Source organism: Seriola aureovittata, chromosome 1 (assembly GCF_021018895.1).
Source record: "Seriola aureovittata isolate HTS-2021-v1 ecotype China chromosome 1, ASM2101889v1, whole genome shotgun sequence".
NCBI lineage: Eukaryota > Metazoa > Chordata > Actinopteri > Carangiformes > Carangidae > Seriola > Seriola aureovittata.
Window position 1 is genome coordinate 33,873,652 of NC_079364.1, and position 27,275 is coordinate 33,900,926.

Below are 27,275 nucleotides of genomic sequence, written 5' to 3' on the forward strand. Positions count from 1 at the left end.
AGAAACAACACACCAAATCACAGGGGGACGGCCTTCCTTCACAAAAACATCATCACTTTGGCATAACAAACTATTGAAGGTGGGCAAAAAAACTGCATTGGAAGACATGGGTTGAGGCAGGAATTATCTTTATTGAAGATGTGTCACACGGTGAGGTCAAGTTTGGGTTTGTCCTGTCTCCATGTCTTGTCATTTCCTGTTTTATTTTGAAAGGTTAACTCTCCTCTCGTTTCAGGTCACTTGCCCTTCCTCATGTGTCACCTGTCTGAGTGTCTTCCCTGATTCCTGATTGTGTCCACCTGTTCCCCATTTGCCCTAATGTGTCTTATAGTCTGCGTCTCCCTTTGTCTTGTGCCAGAGTGTCTCGTCCTGTCGTGCACCCCAGCCTACTATCACAGTCCATGCCTTGCCTTTGTCTCTGCATTATCGCACTTATTCTTTACCTCCGAGTGAGCGATTTTTGTTTGTATTTTCATAGTCTAGAGTTTTCTGTTTGTCAAGATTGTATCAGTTTTGTAGCCTCCTTTTGGAGTGATTTTCTGTTTGTATTTTGATAGTATAGAGTTTTCTGTTTGTCAAGTTTGTAGCAGTTTTAGTTGCCTCCTTTTAGAGTGATTTTCTGTTTGTATTTTGATAGTCTAGAGTTTTCTGTTTGTCAAGTTTGTAGCAACTTTTGTAGCCTCCTTGTAGAGTGATTTTCTGTTGGTTTATTCCTTTTGTTTTAGCAGTTTTGTCCCTCCATTTGGAGTGGTTTTTTGTTTATTAGATTTTTCTCTATAGCATAATTTTCATAGCTGTTTTTATTTCGTCCCTCTCTCTCTTGAGGTTGGAATAGATAAATAAAGTCTGCCAAATTGTTACTCTGCATCCGAGTCCTCTTTCAAGTCCAGGCCTGACGAGATGTGTTTGAGGACAGCAACTTTATGTCATTTGGCAGATAATGGCAAAATATGTAATCCCTAAAAAAGATTTTTGGAAATATCTTCAATTGAGAAGCTGTATAATGTCTACGCGAAGAAAACTCCCCTTAATACCTCAAACTGTGGCACAGGAAATATTTCAGGGCAAAAGGCTGACTAAGGGTGGGACATCTAGATTTTATAGTCTTATGAGACAATCTCACCCATCAAAATTCAGTAGTCTCAAGAGAGTTTAGGAGGAGGATCTAGACTGACAACTAATGAGTTGTGGGAGGAAATTGTTAGGTCCTGGTGTAAGACAGCAGACTCAGTTAATTACTACACCACACACTGCCACGTCCAGAAGTTCTCTGACGACACAGCCATTGTTGGGTGTGTTTCGGAGGGAAATGAACTGGAATACAGGACAGTCATCAAGGACTTTGTCAGCTGGTGCAAGATCAACCAGCTTCAGCTTAATGCCAGCAAAACAAAGGAGATGATTGTGAACCCCAGGCGGAAGACATCCCACTTCACACCAGTGAACATCCAGGGACTGGACATCGAGGTGGTGGAGAACTACAAGTCCCTGGGGGTTCACCTGAACAACAAACTGGACTGGTCCACCAACACCCACGCTCTCTATAAGAAGGGTCAGAGTCGGGGTGTCGTGGTAGCGTAGTGGTCTAAGCAGGCGCCCCATGTGTAGAGGCTACAGTCCTTGCTGCAGTTGGCCCCGGTTCGAATCCCGCATCGGACGGCCTTTCGCTGCATGTCATTCCCCTCTCTCTCCACTATACTATCAAATAAAGGCATAAAAAGCCCAAAAAATATACTTTAAGAAAAGAAGGGTCAGAGTCGCCTTCCCCTGCTGAGGAGACTGAGGCCCTCCTGTGTGGGGCTCTCCTCAGGACCTTCTATGACTCTGTGGTGGCCTCAGCCATCTACTTCCTGTGGTCTGCTGGAGAGGGGGCAGCGCTGACAGGGATAGGAAGAGGCTCAACAAACTGATCCGGAAAGCGAGCTCTGTCCTGGGCTGCCCCCTGGACTCCATTGAGGAAGTAGGTGACAGGAGGATGTTAGCTAAGCTGACATCCATCATGAACAATAACTCTCACCCTCTGCATGACACTGTAGGGTCTCTGAGTAGCTTCTTCAGCAGCAGACTTTTACATCCTCGCTGTAAGAAGGAGAGGTTCCGCAGGTCCTTCATTCCAGCAGCTGTCAGACTCCACAACTCCTGCTCTTCCTGACCATGTGCAAACTTGCACTTTTTCATGTACATATCGTGTGTATTGTGTATATTGTATTTATTAGTGTATATTTGGTATATTTTTGTTGTATATTTCCATAGATGTTTTATTCTATAGATGTTTATTTTCTGCTGTGGTAAATGAATTTCCCAGGTGTGGGATAAAGTTAATCTAATCTAATCTAATCTAAAGGATTACTTATAGATTTATGAATTTCCCATAGGGGATAAATAAAGTATCTATCTATCTATCTATCTATCTATGCATGGGGGATACTGGACTCCCTGTAAAATGGCAAGACTGAAATTTTGGGATTCAGATACGTATGTAAAGATATAAGATATAATAACATTCTGCAACAAAGTTCTTGGCACAGAGATACCACAGAGCCCTGGCATAATAGCAGAAGGGACCAGTTTGACAGTACAGCAGACTCTATGGTGCCGACTGGCTCTCACTACAGGTTGTAGGATTGTGCTCAGGCACTGGAAAACAAGAAATTTCATCCCTTTCAACGAGTGGTCAGGAGAAATGACCAAGATGAACAATTAAAAGCCAACTATGAACAATTAATTTTTAAAATGAACAATAGGCAATATTTTAGAAATTATGGGGCCCCTACTTGAATACAATACTCAGTGACTGACCAGGTGATGCCAATGTTTACTCCGTAAACAGTTTCAACCTGCAATGTGATACTGTGCTGGTCTCACCTGAGTTTGGGATATTCTTTCCAATTGTGCTTTATTTTTATTGATCAAATGGAAGTATTACGAAAATAATCCTTTTCGCCTAAGCTTTTAGACAACCCTCCTGGATCCTGTGAGGAAAACAGCTGAAGTCTGACTTTTCTCTGTCCATCTGTCCTGGTGTGTAGGAGTGTAACATTACACCTGTGCCACAGACACACATGAAAAATCTGTTAGGAGAAAAATGCTATTGGATCTGAGTATGACAACCATCACTCACTTTTAGTTTCATTTCATTTATTTATTTAATAGGGACGATGCAATATGACATTGTTCCAGTACAAAGCATGAAACTGATGAGTTTGTAGCTATTGCTATTTTTTGGTAATTTTCAAATCAGTCTGTATATTGTTAATGTACAAGTGGCATTAATTGTTAAAACTATAATTTCTGCCAGACATTTGAGCGTTTTGTAAACAATTAAATAGTAATATTCTTATTGAAACAGTTTGTGTTCTGGAAAAAGGGGTCCATAGTTAAATCCGTAAGTTGAGTTAAAATGATATTCTGTTTATTACATTTATTTTTAAGTCATTGTCATCAGAAAATAAACATGTTTGTGAAGATTATGTGGCCTGAATATTATGATTAAAATGCTTGTTTGGAACCTGCTGTCTCTGATTTGTTGTTAAGGGACTTATGTGATATAATGATGAACTAATTACATCAAAAGTTCTTGTTAACTACCAATATATTTCTGAGGAACAACGCACACTGCACTTTACAATCCTGTTTATTTTGTGTTTTTTGTAAAGAAAGAAGTAGGTAGGCCATATATCATCCTAAAAATAAAGTTGGCTTTAAAAAAAAGCCTAGTGTTGGCTAAGTGCAATCAGATTCTTTTCCTAAGTCCTTATGAATATTTTCTGAATGTGTTTGTGTTTTGTCTGTTTGTATGTCTTTTCTGAAGTTGCAGGGTGTTGAGCTCTTAGGGCCACCTCACAATCAGCACAACTTCACTTAATTAGCCTATACAGTATATGTCACTCAGACTCAGATGATATACATACAGATGGAATGCAGCAATGCAGACAAAAGGTGAGACGATCCGAACCTTCGATTCCTACGATCTAAAGACAGCGTCACATTTGGGGGTATATTTCAGAGGATTTGATTTAAATATAAATGATTTGTTTACCAAAAAGCAACCCATCACTCACCCTGTCAGCCTTTAGCCTGAAGAATCGTGAGTTGATCCAGGCCACTGTACCACAATACTGCTACTGTCACATTCATGCATCACATTATTTGCATGTTGATTGAATTAAAATGTTTTCTATTAACAAAGGCGAATTCATCCTCTGATGTTGCAGTGTGTGTTTTTGATGGAGCTGCTAACAGCTCATAGACCTCTGAACTGTGACCACACTCTCCTGTTTGGAAGACGTCAGGAGCAAAAAAGGCTGGAAACACTGATTTAATATTTAACCATGTGTTCTAATGTAAAAGCTTGTTATATTATCCACTGTATAAAATTCATCTTTAAGGTAACTAGAGCCAGAGGAGATCCAGAGTACTTGAACTATGAGTGATAAGGTCATTGCAGACGGGTGTGTGGAGAGATACCAGGACACACACACACACACACACACACACACACACACACACACACACACACACACAAAACTGACTCACAATCACAGTTGTGACACAGGCAATGTTTTACTGCTGCATTATATATATATATAGATATATGTATCTTCCATTTCCCTGTTGTAAATGTTTAAGGTGGAGCTCATTTGAACTACTTTATCTACTGTTGAGTAGCTGTAGCTCTACAGCCAGGCATCATATTCTATAAGATCATTCTATAAGACCATCATGTGTTTGTAGCTTCACTGTCCTGTAAGAACCACACATCTCTTAGAAGTCAACTTTAACGAGCTCAGATAAACATCATCATAAACAACATGACATTAAAACCTTACTGGAACCAGGTGCCCTCAGGTTTTTGAGACAAGGGCTGGAGTGTCTCTCCAGCTTTGTCCTGATTGGCTGAAGGCTTCACTGACATGCATGATGTGTTCTACATTTTTATTCTGAGAAGCTCTCTTGGTCATTTTACATGTACCTTTGAGACAGTGCCTAACTTCAGTAAGTCTTTAACATGGAATCATGAGGTAAAAATAACACCTGTAATTGAATGTCTGAGCACTGAACTTAAACATACGCATGAAGCAAGATTAGGATTTGGTGCCCCCACTCCACCACCACCATGACATTACCACACCAGTACTGCCTCATCACCACCTACTCCATCATTATATTAGCTGTACTTATCCCTCACTTATAGTGTTTCTGCTGTCTCTATGTGTGTGTGTGTGTGTGCATCTGGGTGTGGTAATCCGGTCCCTCCTGCTTCGAATGTACCTGCACACCTGTGACTCATCCACTTATCAAGCTCCTGCAGCATATGTCCCTCAGCTCTACGCAGTCTTTGCCAGATTGTTCCTTTGTTCTCCTTTTGGATTCAAACTAAACAAATCACGCTCATTCTATAGTGGTGCTGTAATAGCTAATCACTCAAAGTTATTTTAACCACTGGAGGTTAGGTGGAGTAACCTACACAGAGAGAGCCAATATGAGGCTATTGCAGTCTGAGTTGATCAAATCAATTGAAATCCAATTCCAAAGTTACAGTCTTGTTAATGCAAAAATCCCCAGGGAGGCATCTATCCACAGTCAGTATGAACAGGAGTAATGATTCCAGCAGGCAAAAAAGTTTTGATGTAAAGTACACAGGGGCACCACTCTGTTTTAAGACAGTTGAACTTATCCCTCAAAAAAGGATCTTAAACCACCCTGAAATGTTGCTCTAAATTTGGATTATACAGGAGTATTTATTAAGATTACGTGGTGAACCGGAATGTTCTTGCTTCTTGATGCATTTGGACCAGCACAGTCTTGTGGGTAAATAACTATTTTATCTCATCATTTAGTATTATTGTGGTAAAGCAGCCACCCCCCCCCCCCCCCACCCACCCCCTTATTCAAGTGGAAAACATTGTCTTTTAATATATTTATAAATAAATGCTAAAAATCTTACTTTGACTTTTCTCTGGTAGCAGTATACGCCCTGTACCACAGCCCAAATCTGGCCCTTATATAGCATAATTCTCAGATGCTCACAACTGGACCAATTCTGTCAGACAATACCATAAGATAATAGCTGGAATCTGCCCACATGTTGAAGTATATGGGCCACACCTGGGCTCAGGATGCAGGCATATGCTGGGGCAGAAGTTTCATTTTGCGATCTGGGTTTCCTCTAATTTTTGTGCTAAATTTGCACAAATTGTTGTTACATTTTATCTTATTCATCATCTTCATCTTCAACAACAACAACAACAACAACAACAACAACAACAACAACAACAACAACAACAACACCAATAATAATAATGATGATAATAATAATAATAATAATAATAATAATAGTCAAAGCAGATGCTCCTTGCTATAAGTTGAGGATACCTCAGTTTGATACAAACTGGGAGATGCTTCCACCCAGTGGCTGCCAGTGGTCATTAAACTGTGGGATAAAACACATTTGAATTGAAGTTACTGCACAGACTGTATGTGTCCGATTTAAGGGGAGAGAGAAGTGTGCATGATCATTGATATTAATGTGTTGTATCACTTCATCAGTAATATTCTGGTCATGTTTACCGTTTGCTATTAACTCTAAACTATAATGAGGTTTGATTTTAGTTGAAAACAGAAGATGCTTGTCCATCTTTTAATTCTAAGGTTAAATAATAAAACGTTAAAGAGTCATATTAAGATAATTCGAGTATATTAATCCTATGTGCGTCATGGTGCTTTTATTTCGAAGACCGGAAGTAAAAGATTTTTCCCACTCTGACAGATTTTGCGTTTCTTACAGGTGCCGTCAAACTCAGGCCATTCTCCAACACGTTTACACCGAAATCTGTGCGTAAGAGGATAGCCCTTCCAGGCCCCGTTTTCCGCGTGTTTTAATTATTTATTTCCGTGTAAACTGCAGTCTTGATATAAAAACATTGATGGTCGATAATATAGCCCTGTGTTGAGGGCCCCGGGGAGAACTGCTCAGGATTATAAAGTCATCTCAGACCTCGGTTCACATTCAGAGACATGGCTCGACCACGGCCGCGGGAATACAAGGCAGGAGATTTGGTTTTCGCTAAGATGAAGGGATACCCGCACTGGCCGGCGAGGGTGAGTCTGGGATGCGGCCGGGCTGGGAACACAGGGAGGCGGGGTTGATTTACACAATACAGCCGCTGCTTTGTTGGGTGAACAGGAGGGATGCTCCGTGGCTGACTGCACAACGTTTGGTTTCAGTGTTTTTATCACTGACGACGAAACCGTGTTTTGTAAGCCTTTGGTTTCCGCCAGGTTGTGTAAAGATTTAGACATTTTAAAATAAGGAAAAACATTTACTGGGCTCGATTTTCTCAACACGTCCCCTGCTCCATTTAGCTTCTATTGAGTTATAACACAATTTCAATGTTCATATTTTCTACTTGTTTTCATCTCATGTTTTCTTTAAGCCGTCACACATTGGAATAAACGAGCCAATAGTTGACCTCGGGTAACCTGCTTGAGCACCACTGTACGTCTCATTCGCAATAATTGATGCTCTGTATTATATACAGTGTATATAGAATATATAGATATACATACAGAGAGACAGAGAGAGGCCTGAGACATGTGCCTTCATGTCATGAGTTACTGTGTATGTCCTCAGTGCAGTAGGCTGTCAGGCTCCATTTGAAACCTCTCAGTTACTACAGCATCTCCCTCTACCATTTTACTCTTCACCACGTTCTATTGTTTATGTGAGACAGGACACAAGCCAACAGTAGTCAGGTAATGTGGTGGACATTAACAGATGACTGGAAATCTGAAAGAATATCAGAGTGATTAAAATAAATATTAACACAGTAACATTTTTGTCTGTCTCTCTGTCCTTCAGATTGATGAGCTTCCTGAAGGAGCTGTCAAACCACCTGCCAATAAATACCCCATCTTCTTCTTTGGGACCCATGAGACGTAAGTACAGTAACATTTATGGTATCCATGCCAAAGCAACACCTTAAAATACTTAAGTTGTCTACATGTTTAAAACCACAACCACTTTCTGGAACTTTCAACCTCATTTTGCTCATTTGTCTTCACATAACCTAAGTGTTGGACTTTGGTCATGTGATTTAACAAAATGTGACAAACCATTAAAGGCATCAGTGTTGAAGGAGGTCTGCTGGTTTCCAGGGAATATGTTTGAATATTGTGGGTGTGTGGTCTGGAACAATGAGACACCAGGAGAAATTCAGTCCCATCCCATTATGATTTATTACGGTCTACAGGCTTCTATTTACAGGTAGTCGAGGGTCTGGCAATTGACGTTGTTTTTTTAAATCCAAACAGAAAATATGAATTATGAGTTAATTACACTAACAAAATATCTAAGCTTATCATGAGTTATGATGTAAAACAACTACTAACATAACTTTACCATAACATCTCAAATACTGCAACGTCTAAGGAACAAAGGTACTCACATTTACACTCTATCAACTGTTGCCGGGAGAGTCCATGGTTCTGCTGCTGGTCAGCAAAGGGGCTTGCACCTGATCTATATAACCTCTGATGAATCCTGGCCTGTGGTTGAAAAGTCTTTTTTTCTTAGGAAGGTTATAACTGAGTAAAGGGACCTGACGTATCTGAGCAGCAGCCATGATATGAGCTTGTCCACTTCTCTTAATAAGGAAAGGAGCTTCCTATCTTATCTCCTTTAGCGTAAGAAACCCCTCACCTTCCTTTACAAAAGAAGAGGAGAAATGCTGTCCCACAATTCCTTGCTGCAAACATTTAAAGTTAAAACTGTTGTAGTTTCACCACAGCAAACCCACGTAAATGCAGAAACAACAGAGCAGCTGTTTTATGTTTCTGACACGATCCAGAACTGATGGAACTTCTTGTCTGATCAACTAAAGACCAAATCCATAAATATAGATTCATTCTCTTTAAATCATTTAGGAGTCATCATGAAGAACAAGCAGGTTGAATCTATAATTAATAGTAACATTATCATAACTAAATACTATAGTTTATAAATAAATCCCCTCCTATTGTGTAAAGCACTAAAAATACATTTTCTCTACTTAACAAATAGAAATGCCAGGACAGTACTTTGTACTTATGTCTGAATATAATTTATTCTGATCTCTTGCTCAGTTCATTATTTCTACTGAATTATTATTTTAATGGCTCAACCTTTATTTGTATTTTTATTTCATAGTATCTTATTTCAACATTTCAATCCTGTTCGTTTTTGTGGTTGGGAAAGGAGGATTTATTGTCCAAGTGTTATAAATAAAGTTAGTAAAAAAAAAAAAAAAATTTGTGTAAGTGCAGTCAGATTCTTTTTCTGAGTCCTTATCAATTGTCCTTCACATCTTTCCTTGACCTCATGATGTTTTCCATCGAGGTCGAGGAGAAGAAGTTAAAGGTATAATGTGCAAGATCATGCTTCTTGATCCACCTCCATAGGGAGCAGCATTTCACCACTTCATCCCTGTCCAGTTAATCATGTTGTTGTTTTCCCCATGTTCCATATAATTTACCATTTATATGTGCATTTATTGTTGATAGTTAAAATTGTTGATAGCTCTGAAACAAATTATGAGTAATTGTAATACAAACAGTATGTTTTTATTTACCTAATAAAAATATGAAGTCAAGGGGATACTGTAGCAGCATGAGGAAGGGATGATGACATCAAAATATTAACTATGTTAAATGTTTACTAGATATCAAGATATCCAATAAACATATTACCAGGAAATAACATTAAAAGGTAAAATACTGCAACAGTCAAAAACTACTAAACTACTAAATCACTAGACGCTACACTGACACACAGCATGTCTAAGTGGTATTACAACACGGTCCGGGACGCGGCTAGTTGGTTAGCATGCTCATTTCAGTAGATATCTCTGAAATACAATAGATGGTGGTCTTGGTCATGACGTCATCACTGTGGCTCCTTCACATACTATTGATTTCATTTTTTGAACATTTTAAACTAAAATTCTGGCCAGATTAGGCCAGATCTTACACATTGCACCTTTAAAGAAGAGGTTATTTTGACTTTTCAACCACAGCCCAGGCCCGTCCTCCTTCCTGCTCCCCTGAGGCAGCTCCTCTTCCAGATCTGCTCTTCACAACAATGCTTCATGCTAATTGGCTCACTGACATTGATGAGATTCTCTAATTTACTGTTTTCTTAGATAAATTTGGTATCGAATGACAAGACATCTTTCCTTCCTCGATAGTTTGAAACCAATTCAGTCGGTCCATAAAAGTATCAAAGCTCGATACTCAGCAGTAATCCTGATTTAGATCAGCAAATTTATGATAGAATGGTATTATCAGTCATTCAATAACCTATTTTAGAACTTGACAGTTTCTAATACTCAGTGCTACAGACACATTTCTGTCCGTACGTGTGTGTGTGTGTGTCTAGAGTTTTACTCAGGTTATAACAGTTTAATACTGTTTTTCTGCAAAAATTTAAAATCTCTAGATTTGAAAATATTATGTATTATGTATAAACTTCCAATTATTTAGTGAAACATCCTGTGGTATTTCAGATTGTTTTAGTAATAGCTGTAGTTGTAAACATCTTTTCTAATTCTTTAGTGCATTCTTGGGCCCCAAGGATCTTCTGCCCTACAAGGAGTACAAAGACAAATTTGGCAAGTCCAACAAGAGGAAAGGCTTCAATGAGGGTCTGTGGGAGATTGAGAACAACCCCAGAGTCAAGTTCACAGGCTATCAGGTCAGTCAGTGTTACTGTGTGTGTGTGTGTGTGTGTGTGTGTGTGTGTGTGTGTGTGTGTGTGTGTGTGTGTGTGTGTGGTTCAGAGTGACAGCAGAGATGACGGATGCCAAAACTATAAGACACAAATCAGAGGGCTGGCGTGAGAAAGATGGATTAACTGGTTTCACACGTATAAATCTGAGGTGTTGGTCACTGTGGAATGATTAATTTCTTCTTTTCGTCCTGCAAAACACATTTGGGGTCATTTTTTGCACACAGGCCATCCAGCAACAGAGTTCATCAGAAACAGAGGAGGGTGGGAACACTGCTGACGGCAGTAGTGAGGGTGACGAGGGCGACTCTGTTGAGGAGGAAGATGACAAGGAAAAGCTGAAGGGAGACAAGACGGGGTCCAAACGGAAAAAGACAGCCACCTCCACCAAGGTACAGTAGTTCAGCTGGTCAGGTATAACAGGAGCACTGATGAGGTGAGCCTGAGAATGATATCATCAGGTTAGAGGATAGATTTGATGAATTCAAAGATTGGAACGTATTTGAGATTTGGTATGGACAGTAGAGGTCATGAGCTGTGTCTCCTTTGTGGCACTGACGGAAAAATCTCTTATCATCCAACCGTGATGTTCAAGACACAGGTGCAGTATTTTTGCTTTGGAGGAAGCTTTGTAAACACAGTGCTTTGGACTAAATGTCTATGGGTATGATAATGTACAAACAGGTTGGCAGAGTCACTCCCTTTTAATAAGTTTGTACAACTTATCTAAAGGGAGAAGTGGTTGTACCTGTTCTAAATGAGCATAAAACTCTGCTCCACCACCTCCAAAAACTCTTGTCTGTCGTTTTCTGTCTTTGTAGACTACACGTGTTTAAGTGTCCAAAGGGGGGTGACCGCATTCCTTCTTGGAATTTGAATTTCAAAGGATAAGGCTGTCGATAGTCTATATTTTTATTCCTCTGCGTCGGTGACAGTCAGAGCCAGAGGCATATTATTGTCCGTCTGTCACATTGTCATGGACACAATCAGGGTTTTTCCTGCATGGAGAATTGGGAGGCAGCCGCCTCCATCAAATTTTGCGCCACCTCCGCCTCCTGACAAAACGGTAGTACTTGTTTTCTCGGTACTCTGTGCATTTGACGTTTGTAACTGCAATTGCGGCTGTTTGCCACTATGGCAATGTAGTGGCACTGTATCGTAATCCGTGCATCAGGCAGAGCCATCCGAAATCTCCAGAGAAGAAGAATACGAACGTGCTGGATTTTCTGCCTGCGGAAGAAGGTGGCGACCTGATTTTCGGCTCTTCAAACAGGTGAATAGGGTTGCCACCCATCCCTTATATTACGGGATCGTCCCGTAATTGAAAATAAAATTATTCTAGTACTTGTTTTCTCTGTGCTCTGAGGACATATCATGAACAAAAATACGGGACAAATTGCGTACCGTATTGATTCAAATCCACAAAGTGCTGTGAATAATGCCACCTTTTTTCACATAAAAGAGCACAGCTGTTGTTGACACTCGGTAACATGTTCCTTCATTACCATCAACACACACACACTGTAGTTTATTTTGACTTTATTTATCCAGCATATATTTGATGCATAGTTCCAGAGGGACATATAAAACCGATAGGTGGGATACTCAGCTGTTTTTGAACTTGTAATTGGCTGTAAAGACGTTTAAGTCTAAACGTTTAAGTTCCACTTAAAGATTTTTTCTTAAATAGGGCGACCAGGAAAGCCTTCATGTTTGAGGGGAGGGAGTGCTGCAGAGCTAACCACCACCAGAGTGTGTTACTGTATTAGTTGCATAAACCACTGCTACTGTAAATGGAAGCAGGTTGAAAAAGTCACACGCATCCCACTCCTCACTTAGCAACCACTGTTTCCTAGCAACTGGGCTCCATTACGCACAGCACATGTGGTGTATCTGATGGAATGAGGTGCTGCTGGGGAGCTGTGTGTGTGTGTGTGTTTTTTTTTTTTTGTGTGTGTGTGTGTGTAGGTAGGTGTGTGTGCCTGTGTGCGTACACATGCACATGTGTGAGCTTTGAGTTAAGACAGAATCTTAACTCAGTGTTCATTGACTAGGTTTAGAAAGTGTTTGTCTTTTGGAGGAGTTCAACAGTTGCAAGACATTTTATTTGAGAAATTCAGCGAAGAGTGAAAATATAAAAAGAAAATGTGATTTGGAAAAAAATGGCTGTGGTCTCTAAAAACTCTTTCCAGTCTCATTGCTCTCTCCATAACAATGATAGCAAACCACAAATTATAAGCTATGTTTTCCTGTTGTTGGGTGATACTGGTCAGTGCAGGTGTCATTGATTACCATGTTACGATGGTAACATTGGTCTTAGACCTTAGTTAGGCTGTGGGTAAGGGTCCGGTTTCACAAAGATAGACATTGACTATGTCTTATATATAACAAATAGTCAAACTTCAGATAGATCTGAATTCATCTGTTTCACAAAGCAGTTTATTTCTTGACTATTAAAGCTGGATTGTGCTATAATGAATTCTGGGTAAATTAGAGAATTAGAATTAGAAAATGTTTGTCTTTTGGAAGAATTCAACTGTTACAAGGATATTTGATACGTTTTACTGTTTTACTGTACTACGAAAATTCAGCGAAAAGTGAAATAATAAAAGAAAAATCTAATTTTGAAAAAATGTCACTCCGGTATCTAAAAACTCTTTGTCTTCTCTTCGCTCTCTCCATTACTATCCACTATCCACTATCAGGTGTCACTGATTGTTACCATGGTAACATTGGTCTGAGGACTGAGTTAGCCTGGGGATAAGATGTCAAATTTTTTGGCTTAAAATGAGTAGGTCTTTATTTTTGTGAAACAGTCTGACTGACATTCGACTAATCTATTAGCAAAATTAAAACTGGCCTAACACTACAGACCAGTCTAAAATAGCTTTGTGAAACCACAGAAGAGACTCTGTTTTTTTTTACTCTTTTTTATTTACATTTGCATCATGAATTGTGCCTTCAAATTATACAACTATTTATGTAGTGTAGTGTAATGTTGCATAATGATATACTCACAGCAGAACATTAATTATTTTGTTATTACTTCACCAGAATAATGAAAAGTTAGACAGTAATATATTCGCCAGTTTATGTAATAAAAGTGCTGCTTGCTATAAAGCTTTGACCATGGACCCTGTGTGCAATGAAGTCAAGTGTGACTGCTTCACAGTGTGAATGTCTTCGAACTGGCTTGTTGTTTATCCCCTGTAAAGTGTGATTTGCTGCTACTGACATTTTTTGTCTGTTAGAAATGAAAACTGTGACGCTCAGTAACTGTTCCCGCCTCCTGATCTGTGACAGAAATCCTCCAAGCTGTCAAGGATCTCTTCTGGAGAGGACGACCTGGAGAAAGACAGGAAAGATGATGACCAGAAGAGCGGCTCAGAGGGAGGAGACCCCGACAACGACATCATCCAAAATACCACCGACAGTAAGGTAGGATTCATGAACACTTTCATACCCTGATCATAGGTTAGTACTCACTCCACACAGGGGACAGTTTAAAGGTTCATAATCCCTTGCTTCAAATCTCAAACCTCACTTTTATTGAGGTTATGTTCTTTGACATATAAAGTAGGAACAAAACTCAAACTTTACATGACAAGGTTTTCAGTTTTTCTAGTTTTTCGGTCCTGAAATATTTTAATATTCTGTAACTTCTATAAAACTTCTGAGCAAGTTTGTGAGGATTCATTTGCAGTAAAGCTAAAGGAATAATAACCTGTTTAGAGAAGTAGCTATTAGTTTGTTACTGTGATTGCTTTAGATTAAACAAATACAGACTGAAAACCACATAATACCTAGACGGTATTATGGAGCATTAGCCCCAGGACCAGCTGTGCGTAAAAAAGTAGGTTTTCACTCTTATGCCGGTCTCAGCTACGCCCAACTTTATGAAATTAATTTAGTGAGTGCACCAAACTTGATTGACCATGTAGCTGCACCACAATGCACGTTCATGTGAATACCTGCAAAGCTGTGATTGTTGCTAAGCAACACATTAAACTCTAACTTCAGCCTTCAAACAAGCTGGAGGATATGGAAAAAGAAAAGGAAAGTCAGCATGGAAATCAATAACCAGTGCAATCAATTATGAATGTGATGGAGGATTGTGGACAGTTGAAGGGATCAGGAAGAAATGGAAAGGTCAGAGACAGCGCCACATTTCTGTCCGATGTTCCTCCATTAGCTCAAACAGAGCCTGTATACCAAAGGGAACCCTCTCCATCAGCTGACTGTCCAAACAGACGTCCAGTGGGTGTGTCACTGATGACTCTTTCTTGTCTTAGTACCCTTTTGTTATTAATTCTGTGAAGAAGACACGCTGCCATTCTGTCTCCGCGCTAGCGACAGTCAGATCGGGAGCCATATTGTTTTTGGCCTGTCCATCCGTCCCATTCTCTTGGACACATCTTAGTAACACCTTGATGGAAGTTCTTCAAATTTGGCAAATTCTCTAGGACTCAGCGACCACTTTGGTGGTAAAGGTCAAAGGTCAAGGTCATGGTGACCTCACAAAGTGCGGTTTTGTCCTTGTGAACACAATATTTCGAGAACTCTTCAAAGGAATCCCTTCACATTTGGCACAAATGTCCACTGGGACTCAAGGATGAACTGATTGGACTTTGGTGGTCTAGGTCAAGGTCTGTGTGACCTTACAAAGCACTTTTTATCCATAACTCAAGACTTCAAACAGCAGTTATGACAAAATGTCACACAAATGGTTAATATTTTACATGACTCTGGATGAAAAGATATGTAACCTGAAACTACTCTGAGTGGTGGAGGCAGACAACCACGAGGAGCTAATTCTAGTTTTTCTTGTAGTCAGTGTGTTTTTCCACCACTGCCCACAAGAGGCTAAAATTACACCATTTTGGCTGCAACTAAAAAAGCAAATGGACCATCAGCACTTTATTAGGAACATCATACTATCACTGCGTAGTCCCTGCCTTTGGTCTCAAACATGGTCACTATAACAACTTTTGTAGATAATATTTCAGAGTTGGTTCCACTGCCCCCAAAATATCAGTTATTGCAGGTTGAACTTGTTCAACATCAGAAGATACACATTGTAATAAATAGAATATAACACATTTACAGTTACACATTTACTATTATTCTTTAATTATTAATATTTTTTTGTATTAGTATTTTAAAATTTCTTTGCAAAGCTCTTTGGTCAACATTTGACTTGACTAAAAATGACTAATACTTCTACCTATAATGCTAATAATATCTGTGCTTGTTTATGATTGTGTCCCCCCAGAACCAGCTGCTCATAGAGGAACATTAAGTGAAGAAAGCATGAAAGGGAAATCATTCTTTGTAGCTCTGATGTTGGAAAGGTGAATCCACAACATGATTTCGCATCAGCACCATCCACTGGCCGCCATCGCCTCTTCTTCTCTGCTGGACTCCGAATATGTTTGTATGAAAGATGCACCCATACTGATACTGATCCCAGTCATCCCGTTGATACCGGGGTAAAAACTGGGCATTATGTCAGTTTTTTCAGTACTTCACTTTAATATCTCGGGCAGTGTCATTTAAAGCTTCTTCAATCATGAACTCACTAAAATAGACAGATTAAGTTTTTTAATCAATTTTATCGAGTGACTCTGAATCCTTGTTTATTGTGTTAAATAGACATTAAGTATAGGATATTTAAAGGGGCATTAAGTACTTGAAAACTTTCATCATGCTCACTGAAACCATTAGGAGCTGTGTTAACTTTAACTGTTACATGTAGCCTTTTTCCACTAGGGTCATACTAATAGCCCTGTCGGAATGAAAATTCTTTAAATAGTAAGTATACCCCTTTCAGATCCTGTGAAGTGATGTTTATTTGTTAAGCAATTAGTGGGTGGTGTGGGTGGCTCCATTTCCCCTTTTTAAGTGCTGATATGAAGCAAAATCTCTTGCTTTACAAAAGTAGTGGTAAAAAAGTAATAAGTCCATCTTTTTCAAAAGTTACACTCAATTCAATTTCATTTGAAGGAAAAAAATATACATATCTGCAAGCATTTGCGATTTCAACATTCTAATTACTACCATAAATGTGTTTTGTTTTATCTTGAGAACGAGGCTGTAGCAGAAATGCAGAAATGTGTTTTCTGTTGGTTAACAGCAACAACAATGATACTGAACTTGCAGAGAAACATCTATGAATTATGTTTATAGCAAAGCAGCCCAGATGGTAGCTATTTGCTAGCTAGCCACAGCTCTGCTGCACTGAAACTGTAATGGGGATTGTTTAATGTCATTTTGCATTTATATAAACAATTCGAGTTCAGCCCTGGCCCATCAAGAGTTAATCTTCACAAAACAATGTTTGACAAGTTTTAAAGGATGAATAGAAACGTATATTAGCAAAATCGGATGCAGGTTAACCTGTGTAAATGAATAGATAAATAAATAGAGAAGATATTTTTTCCAGTGACGGTCACACAACCTCTTTATTTTAGGCTAATACTATATTAGTTAATTTAAAGAAATCCAAACTACTATATTAACAAAGGAAATGGAATATATAAAATATAATGTAAAACAGAATGTTGCAGCTTTAAGTTAACATGACAACATGAAGACACTTAAATAGCTAAGACAATGATTAGCTACTTACTGTAGTAAGGCCGACATGTCAAATGGTTGGCTTTATCTTTATTTTTCTTAGTCTTCATAACACACCTGTTCCAAGTATTTTAAATTTTAATCACTTTCTCAGCTAAAATGTCACTGGTATTTATCCATAACTATGTTACTCCCTACATGTTTATGTGCTAAGGAACAGCAAAAATGACTACTTATTGCCTCCTTGAAAAGTGACGTAAGGTGTTTTCACACTTAGTCCCTTTCAGTGAATAGTCATTATTGTGATTCGCTTCAAGTTTGTGCTGCAGTTCACTTAACCTGTGCATTGTGAATACAAATCGCTCCAGGTTCATGTCGCCGTTTGCCAATGTATTTTAGCTGAAGACAAAATGGACAGAAAACAATTGGCCTGAACCGTGGCCGCTGGTAACAACAGCAAGATGGTGGATCAGGAAATAACTACTGTACTTCTCCAAATATAGAACCAACACATCAAACAGCAACGGTCTACTAAATTTAGTTTCCAGACATGTCTCCGCATATGTATAATGCTGCAATATCATAACTGCTCTCAGAACAGTAGAAGCTGAGTCAAAACAGCTTAAACTCCTGCTCCCTTCTGTGCTTGACAAATTCCAACCTTTGTTAATGGGACACCGTCATGCCCATGACAATAACAGAAACGATAGATACAACACCCTACTAGTCAAGCTAGCTTCCAGAGATAATACCCTGCTGCCACTACAAGAGGACAGTAAATTACATGATGAATGCAAACAGGCATCAGATCCTTTCTGGGACAGAACACTGTTTTGAGATCAGATGTAAAGAGCCATATCTCTTCACTTTAGTATCGTTCTAATTGATGTCTCTTTTTAGCTTTAACTGGGCTTTAACTGAGTTAAATTGAATACAATATACACTGCTTAAACAAATTAAGGGAACACTTAAATCATACATCGGATCTTGATGAACAAATTATTCAAGTTGAAAATTTTTACTGATGTACAATATATAATTTGTTGAGAACAAAATGACGCAACAACGGTCAATGGGAAACCAAAATCATCAATCCACTGAGGGCTGGATTCACAATCACACCGAAAATCAAAGTTAAAATTTTAAATCACAGGCTGATCCAACTGAATTTCATCACGGTGATTCATAATGTGACTCAGTAGTGTGTATGGCCCCTGCGTGCCTGTATGCACTCCTGTATTCACACCTGTCACGTGTGCTCAGTGTGAACCTGCTCTCATCTGTGAAGAGAACAGGGCGCCAATGGTGGACCTGCCAATTCTGGTTTTCTCTGGCGAACGCCTATTGAGCTGCATGGTACTGGGCTGTGAGCACAGGTCCCATGAGAGGACATCGGGAGCTCATGCCACCCTTATGGAGTCTGTTTCTGACAGTTTGGTCAGAAACATGCACACCCGTAGCCTGGAGGAGGTCATGTTGTAGGACTCTGGCAGTGCTTCTCCTGTTCTTCCTTGCACAAAGGAGCAGGTACCGGTCTAGAGAAGAATCAGCAAGGAAGGATCAGGAGAGAGCAACTGTCTGTGGCCACCACATGTAAAACCATTCCCTTTTGCCTCTCCATTGCACCTGCAAAAAGAAGGTGCAGCACAGCGTCAGGTATTGTGCAGAACCTGCCTTGCTACCGTTGCTACGTCACGGGGCAACACTACTAACCTGTATCAGCACAACAAAGTCATGTATGATATTTACATGGCTAAAATGCCGACCACCAATGTGTCAAGTAACCCAAATACCACCCGACAAGGATCACTGACCAAAATGTTTGAAAGCATACCTCCATACGTAACGTAATTCAAAACAGCACGGGGAAATTACAGAGTTCATAGGGAAGGATATGATGACTCGCAGCATGGTGACCAATTCTGGGTTTATGGCTTTGATAAATACACTGGATAAGCGGTACAGCATGCCCTCCCACACATATTTTAGCCAGGTTGTCATACCGGAGCGATGTAAAAAAAATGCAAGATGAGAGTCACAGCGGAGCTGAAAACAGCGAGTTTTTCACTACTACAACTGACATCTGGTCAAGCCGTACAGCAGAGCCGTATCAGAGTCTTACAGTGCATTTCATTAATGAAGACTTTGACCAGCTGGGATCTCCATGAAGAGAACCATGTCTGCATAACGACGGACAATTTTACATACTTACAAGACTGTAAACAAATCGGTCAATATACTACTGTGATTGAAGTAGTTAAATAAAAATATGTCATTAATTTATATTTATTTCATCATGACATATAGGCCTGGCCTACAAGAAAGAACAGTTTATGTTTAATCTGTCTAATATTGTGTTAGTCATAATATATAATGATTTATTGCTTGTATTTGTTGAATAATACAGAAGATAAGGAACTCTAAAAAATAATTGCATATTAAATCGCAATCGCAATATTGGTAAAAAAAATCACAATTAGATTATTTTCCCAAATCATTCAGCCCTACTCAGAAAGTCAGTTTTACAGGGGTTTGTGGAATCTCTGTCACAAAAAAATGGTACATTGGTGCATCTCTACTCTGTATGTGATATGGTATAATACCAACTTGACACTGCATGTCACATTCAGGTCAGGTGAAACGGGGTTGAGGTGGCTCGTGTTCTTCCCACAATCACAGTGTAGATAGCCATCAGTCAGTATTTATACTGTCCTGTGTAAACCCATCTGTGCCGTCTCACTCATGCTCACCTGTCACTCTGTACAAACGCATTTGATAAGACCTCCACATACTCTCCTATTGTCTATGATATATGTTGGGTATTGCAGTGTACTGGTCACTATAGCTTTAAATAGCTTTTTTACAAGGATAATTATAGAAGGGGCTGATTATGGAATATTCGGTAACTGTCAAATTATCCATCACGCTATGTTACTCTTTTATGTAACCAGAAAAAGACGAATGGAAAAACATAGATAAATGTATGAAGTGTTGTGCACAACTGGGTTACACATTGTAACTCAATGTTAACTATATCTGTATATTTTACTTTTGTTGTAGAATATAGGACCACTATTCTACTTGGACTGCTCTAGGTAACAGCTCATCTTTATATGGAGAAGTGATACATCTGTTCTGTGTATCTGTGAAATAGATCACTGTATATTTCAAAGCTTTTTATAGTGGCATGCTCTGCTGTTGTTCTCCAGATCATTCTTTTATCAAAGTGTTAATTGGTTCCTAGTTTAAAATCAGATACTTGTTGGTATGTTTGGGTTTGGAGGTAGAAGAAATACACAATCCACTTTTTTCTTTTGCTTTGTCTCTATGTCTAAAGCAGAACCACATTAACTTTATGGACACTGAGCTGTGAAGGTGGTTTCTCATCTGAATCATTGTGAACAACATGCAGTGTGATAATGCAGTTTAAATTGCCAAACCTGTCATTGTCTCTCTTACTGTTTACTTAGACTGATGACACCACGCTGCTTTGTCTTTTAACTTTGTGCCAGTTGCCTTTACTTTGCTTCCACTATTTTTGTCTTGAGATAAAGAATTATTTATTTTTTGATGATTGATGAATAAGACAACTTCTCTATGTAAACTCATGTTTTTTTTATTCCCTTGAAACCTTTGTTATTCTCATATTTGGAACATGTTTTGGATTTTCAAGGTTTGTAATTTACAGTAAACTGTTTTTGCTGTTTATGGAGGAGACTTTTACAAAATAAAATAATTGGAATGCATAGAAAGGCTGAAATTCTCGTCACACACCACAAAACTAAAGTGTTGCCTGGGTGTAAAATGGACACACTTTACCAGACTTAGTGGACACCAGTGGGACAAAAATATAAAGTTTTTCCTGAGGGTGGTGCCACAGGAAGGACCATATATCAGCTGTACTTTTGAACGCACTTGAGCTAATACCATAACACCATACATTACCATGCTAATTGCTACCAGTTCACATGCCAGCATTAGCTATCCCATGCTAGCTGACTCTCTTAACTTCTCACCGCATACAATGCAACCAGTATTTTCCCTGACCATAAACATTACTATTGACCATACATTGTATATAAAGATGGACAAAATATGTCAGACTCTGCATACTATCTGCATCACATTCTGCACATTAGTGATACTATACCCTGGATATTAGTCACTAGAGCACAGTTTTATACAGTGTGATATACACTCACCGAGCATTTTACTATGAACACCATATAACACAGGTTAGTTCCTCAGTTATTCAGGTCATGGATCAACCAGATGTTGAGACTCTGCTCCATTCTGACGTGACTGCATCACATTATTTCTGCAGATTTTGTCAGCTGCACATTCATTCTGCCAATCTCCTCTTCTACCACATCACAAAGGCGTTCCATTGGATTCAGGTCTGGAGACTGGGGGGCTGGGGGTAATTTTGTAGGGTACTGTCATGTTGATGAAACCAATTTGTGACATGGAGTATTATCCTGTTGAGAGTAGCCATTAGAAGATGGTGAACTGTGGCCATGAAGGGATGAACATATACAGCAACAATACTCAGATAGACTGTGGCATTCAGACCATTATTTATTGGTATTAAGAAGAAAACATTCTCCACACCATCACACCACCAGCCTGGACTGTTGACACAAGGCAGGTTGGCTCCATGGATTCAGACTCTGACCCTACCATCTGCTCCCGCAGCACAAATCCAGATCCATCAGACCAGCTGTCCAGTGTTGGTGAGTCTGTGTCCACTGCATCCACAGGTTTCTATTCTTTGTGACAGGAAGTGAAACCTGATGTTGTCTTCTGCTGTTGTAGGTAGGACGTGTTGTTCACTCTGAAGCGTCTCTGCTCAGCACAGTTGTAAAGAGTGGTTATCTGAGTGACTGTTGTCTTTCTGTCCATTCCCTGCTGACCTCTTTCATCAACACAGAGCTGCTGCTCACTGGATGCTTTGTTGTTGCTCCAATCTGAGTAAAATCTCCTCGTTTGCGCAGTTTGCGCTATTCGTGCGCAGTGATGGCACGCGTTGGTATTCGCGCACTGACGCGTGCGCAGTCCGTACCGAGTAATTCGGCGCTGAAAAGAAGCCTAGTTTAGCAGGGATACAACTAAAGCACTGCTAGCTGGGCAGCTGCAGAATTAACGAAACCAGCGTCTACTTGGTTCTTTACTTTCGACCATCGTGGCACAGAGCAGAGTTTGAAGATGGCTGATAAAGAGGGTAGGTGTACCAGAACTACTAAACGCATAAAGCATTGGTCCGTTTTCCTCGTGTGCCGCTTTGTGTGCGTATCACGGACGTTTAACCCAGGCATGGGTGTTAGCATGACATGCTAGCTTAGTAAAGTCTTGTCAGGAGGCTCGGTGGCGTTTCTCAGCCTGTGAGTTGTTATTGGTTTTTAGTTTTTAGAGGAATTCATGTCTAACATCCATTCTTTAAGTTCAGTATTTATCCGTGAATCAAATCCACCAAACTGAACTGTTAAGATACCACAACCCCCTTCACCAAAACACAGTAATGGTAGCGAGCAAAACACATGTAAGGGCTGTCCTGTCTGTTTCGGATCCTTGAGAAAGTCAGTTTAACCAGCACTTCCAGACTGGTTATACTTACTACGTAACTGTAACTGAAAATTACTTTCTGGTATTTGTAAATGAGGAAGAATACACAATAGCTGCCTGTAACTTAAACTGTTGTTCTGCTAAAGTGTATGACGATGCAGTGGAGGAGCGGGTCATCAATGAAGAGTACAAGATCTGGAAGAAAAACACACCTTTCCTGTATGACCTAGTGATGACTCATGCACTAGAGTGGCCCAGCCTGACTGTCCAGTGGCTTCCAGATGTCCGCAGGTATTTGTTTTGTCTCCATTTTACTGCTTATACCACATAGTTTAAATCTAAGCACGAATGTTGACAGATATCTGTCAAGGTGCTCCAGTGTCCACCGGACCCCAACTCCCTGGCATCTAGGTGACCTGAAGTTTTTCTGCAACATGTGACAAAGTTGAGTTGTTAAGCATCATCATCTAACATACATCAATTATGGATGCTTATATCTACACAAGTTTCCACGATTAGATAGAGCTGTGGTTCTGATAACTTAACAAATCACAATGACAAGTATTACCAAATATTACATGAAGAATACATACATACAAGAATACATAAGAACACATGGTACCACTTAGTACCAATAGGACTACCCTTATAATGGATTTATAAATTGTTTTGTTATTAGGTTATTAATTTGGTTAACACTTTATAAATCATCAAACAATTATTAACAAGTTATAGTTTTCATACTTTAATGCAGGCTCACTATTTTGCAAGATCAGTAGTAGAGTACTTGCTACTCATTAATCTTACTATTGACTTACCGTTATTTATGACTGGTAAAAGGAGCCATATAGTAACTTATTAAAAAATGATGGTGTGTTTCACACTTTACAATAAGACTTTTTTCACCAGTTATACATTTTTGTAACTGGTAATAAATGGTTGTAAAAATGAGAAGAGGAAACATGAAGATGGATGGAGAATCACAGATGTGAACAGTGGGACAAAGAATGTGTGAGCAGTTCAGCAAGTAAAGGAAGGTTATCAACTGTGTTTTACCTGTAATGCTAAATTACTAAACGAGACCAAGCAGCAAAAAGCATTTCCATGTTAATCTCCACTGTGCAGAACAATCTGATCAACAGCTGTGATTAGAATGAGGAAGGTAAACAACACTGCCACAGCCTTAGAGTATCTGGTCATTTTATATGATCATTTGATCTGCCACAATTATCTTAACCATTAAGATCAGTGTTGTGCATGAACGCATTCAATGAATGGCGTTCATTGAACGTGTTCAGATTTTTTTTGTGAACTCTGAACAGAACGAATCGGTTTACAAATGATGAATGTGAACGTGAGCGGCGTTCAATCCAGCGAGAGTGAACATTGCTCACGTTTTACACAGTTTTAGCTCACGTTTTATGTCAGTTTTACAGCACGCCACATAACGTCTCCATAGACACGGCCCAGCTTGGCTGGTGCTAGCGGAACAGACGGTACAGACGCATCTACTACTGCTGAAGCCAGTTTGTTTAAGACTCGGATTTTAAATGTTACTCATGTCTGTGATTCTTCAGTCCTATATTTATTTGGATGTGGCAATGATTTTAGGCTGGTGATGGATGGGTAGAAGGATGTTCTATTGAAAAAGACTAAGATTTTCCTAAATAGTCGATGCAAATAACAGTCAGTATAATTTTCAAGTCATCAACCATTAGAGTATAATTAAAATTTTATTGAACAAACCTCCCAATGATAACAGTATTTTTTTCAAAAATAAAAAAGTCAAAATGCACTGTTATTTTATTATTATTATTTTACTTTTATTGCACTGCAAATTATTACGCACAAGAGAGTTTCAAAACATTTTATAGGTTGTAAAGAACCAAAAATGGTAATTTGTTGAATTTGCAGCATTAGGAGGTCATATTAGTGAAATCAAAAGCTATTTAAATCAAAATCATCTTAACAGGCCAAGTTACATGTTAACATAGGACCCCTTCTTTGATATCACCTTCACAATTCTTGCATCCATTGAACTTGTGAGTTTTTGGAGAGTTTCTGCTTGAATTTCTTTGCAGGATGTCAGAATAGCCTCCCAGAGCTGCTGTTTTGATGTGAACTGCCTCCCACCCTCATAGATCTTTTGCTTGAGGATGCTCCAAAGGTTCTCAATAGGGTTGAGGTCAGGGGAAGCCTTCAGGGACACTAAAGGGGCCTACCAGCTCTCTCCCTATGATTCCCGCCTAAAACATGACTCCGCCACCTCCTTGCTGACGTCGCAGCCTTGTTGGGACATGGTGGCCATCACCATGTCCCAACAACCATCCACTACTCCATCCATCTGGACCATCCAGGATTGCACGGCACTCATCAGTAAACAAGACTGTTTGAAAATTAGTCTTCATGTATTTCTGAGCCACTGCAACCGTTTCTGCTTGTGAGCATTGTTTAGGGGTGCCCGAATAGCAGGTTTATGCACAACTGCAAATCTCTCGAGGATCCTACACCTTGAGGTTCGCGGGACTCCAGAGGCACCAGTGGCTTCAATTACCTGTTTGCTGCTTTGTAATTGCATTTTAGCAGCTTCTCTCCTAATCCGATGAATTTGTCTGGCAGAAACCTTTCTCATTATGCCTTTATCTGCACGAACCCGTCTATGCTCTGAATCAGCCACAAATCTCTTTACAGTACGATGATCACTCTTAAGTTTTCGTGATATATCTAATGTTTTCATACCTTGTCCAAGGTATTGCACTATTGGACGTTTTTCAGCATCAGAGAGATCCTTTTTCTTTCCCATATTGCTTGAAACCTGTGGCCTGCTTAATAATGTGGAACGTCCTTCTTAAGTGGTTTTCCTTTGATTGGGCTCACCTTGCAAACTAATTATCACAGGTGTCTGAGATTGATTTCAATGATCCAAAGAGCCCTGAGACACGATACCATCCATGAGCTTAATTGAAAAACAAAAAATTAAATGTTTGACACTTTAATCCAATTTGCATAATAATTTGGAACGCGGTGTATTTATATTAAAAAAAAAAAATTTGAACAAATGAACATGGACTAGTTCATTTTTTGAACTGTGAACTTCGTTCAGAATTTTGATAAATGAACTATGAACATGAACCAGTTCATTTTCATCTGTAAGAACTGAACTTTGAGCTACTTATTTTAAAGTGTGATAGCAAAACACTGATTAAGATACTTGCACAGGCTTGGTCCTAGCCGCAGAGGCCATGGGTTCGAGTCCGACCCGTGGCTGCATGTCATCCCCTCTCTCTCTCCCTGACTTTCCTGTCTCTGTCTCACTGTTCTATCACAATAAAAAGGCAAAAATGCCCCAAAAAATTTAGTGTTAACAAGCTAATAAATAAAATAGTTATAAACCATTCATAAATCCTTTACAAAGGTAGTCTTATTGTAAAGTGGTACCGACCAGTTTTCAAATTTGGGGGCGGGGCTAACTTGTTTCCCCCTGTTACTATTTATTACGTTTGTTAATTGTCAATGGGCAACAGTGTTTACAAACTGCAGCTTGGGAAAAGATAACCGCATTGCTTGTTACTAGGGTTGCACGGTATACCGGTACCAGTATAGTACCGCGATAGTAGAGTTTTGAAAACGGTACTATACCAGCATTTAAAAACAAACGGTACTTTTATTTCATTTTATTGAATGCATGAATTGGTAAATTGGAGCCTGTCTCTTTAAGCACAGCGAGGCCAGCGAGTGTGACGTAGTTGCCCGAGCGGATGTAAGCCGCCTCCCACGCGCACTCGCATGTTTAGACTGAGGAGAGAGAAACGACAAGTCGCGTCTTAGACAGACGGAGCGGGTTTAAGAAAATACAGTAGATAGAGATGGCAGCTGCAGAAAAGCCCTTACTTGTGGTCAAAATGGGGGCCCGAAGTACGGTGTGGAAATATTTCGGGTTCAAACCGAACGATAAAGGCGAGCCACTGAACCCAGAAGCACCGCAGTGCAAGCGGTGCTACAAAATGTGTCTCGCAAAAGCAGGCAACACTTCAAACCTGTCGAAACATTTAAAGGACAACCATGCGGACTTGTTAAGAGACTTCAGTCAAGAACGACAGGTGATAATGTTGTTCACCTGTTCACTGCACTGTAATGTCAATGAAAGAAGTACAAAGCCCCTCCCAGCCCAGTAGTAAACCTACAGTAGCCTGCATACAGAGAGCTAAAACATGTCCATGGTTAATAAATACATTAAAAAATATATTTAAAAAAATTAAATTACATTCTTTAAATATTTAAATAACCCATTAAGGCAATACATAATATAATAAAATATTTTTTACAAAAAGTATCAAAGTATCAAAATACATATTGGTATCGGTATCGAAACAGA

The 27,275-nt window shown here is 39.4% G+C and overlaps 2 protein-coding genes across 4 annotated transcripts in view; both read left to right on the forward strand.

Annotated features, from left to right (window-relative positions):
• Window positions 1-6,788: 6,788 nt before the first annotated feature.
• hdgfl3 (HDGF like 3) lies at window positions 6,789-21,090 on the forward strand. The gene is made up of 6 exons (XM_056374401.1): window positions 6,789-7,101; window positions 7,862-7,938; window positions 10,591-10,729; window positions 10,990-11,154; window positions 14,066-14,200; window positions 16,035-21,090. Exons 1-6 carry the CDS (start codon window positions 7,018-7,020, stop codon window positions 16,059-16,061), a joined length of 627 nt encoding a protein of 208 aa, XP_056230376.1. The 5' UTR covers window positions 6,789-7,017; the 3' UTR covers window positions 16,062-21,090.
• Window positions 21,091-22,053: 963 nt separating this feature from the next.
• The window catches only part of LOC130167864 (histone-binding protein RBBP7), a 30,689-nt gene continuing 25,467 nt past the window's right edge, over window positions 22,054-27,275 (forward strand). The window contains exons 1-2 of one of the 3 annotated variants that reach the window (XR_008827337.1): window positions 22,054-22,559; window positions 23,047-23,191. Coding sequence is in view for 2 of the 3 variants with exons in the window: in XM_056374386.1 (XP_056230361.1) it covers window positions 22,544-22,559; window positions 23,047-23,191 (161 nt within the window). In the remaining variant the exon portion in view is untranslated. The remainder of the gene's footprint in view (window positions 22,560-23,046; window positions 23,192-27,275) is intronic. The other 2 variants (XM_056374386.1, XM_056374378.1) reach the window with 2 other exon arrangements.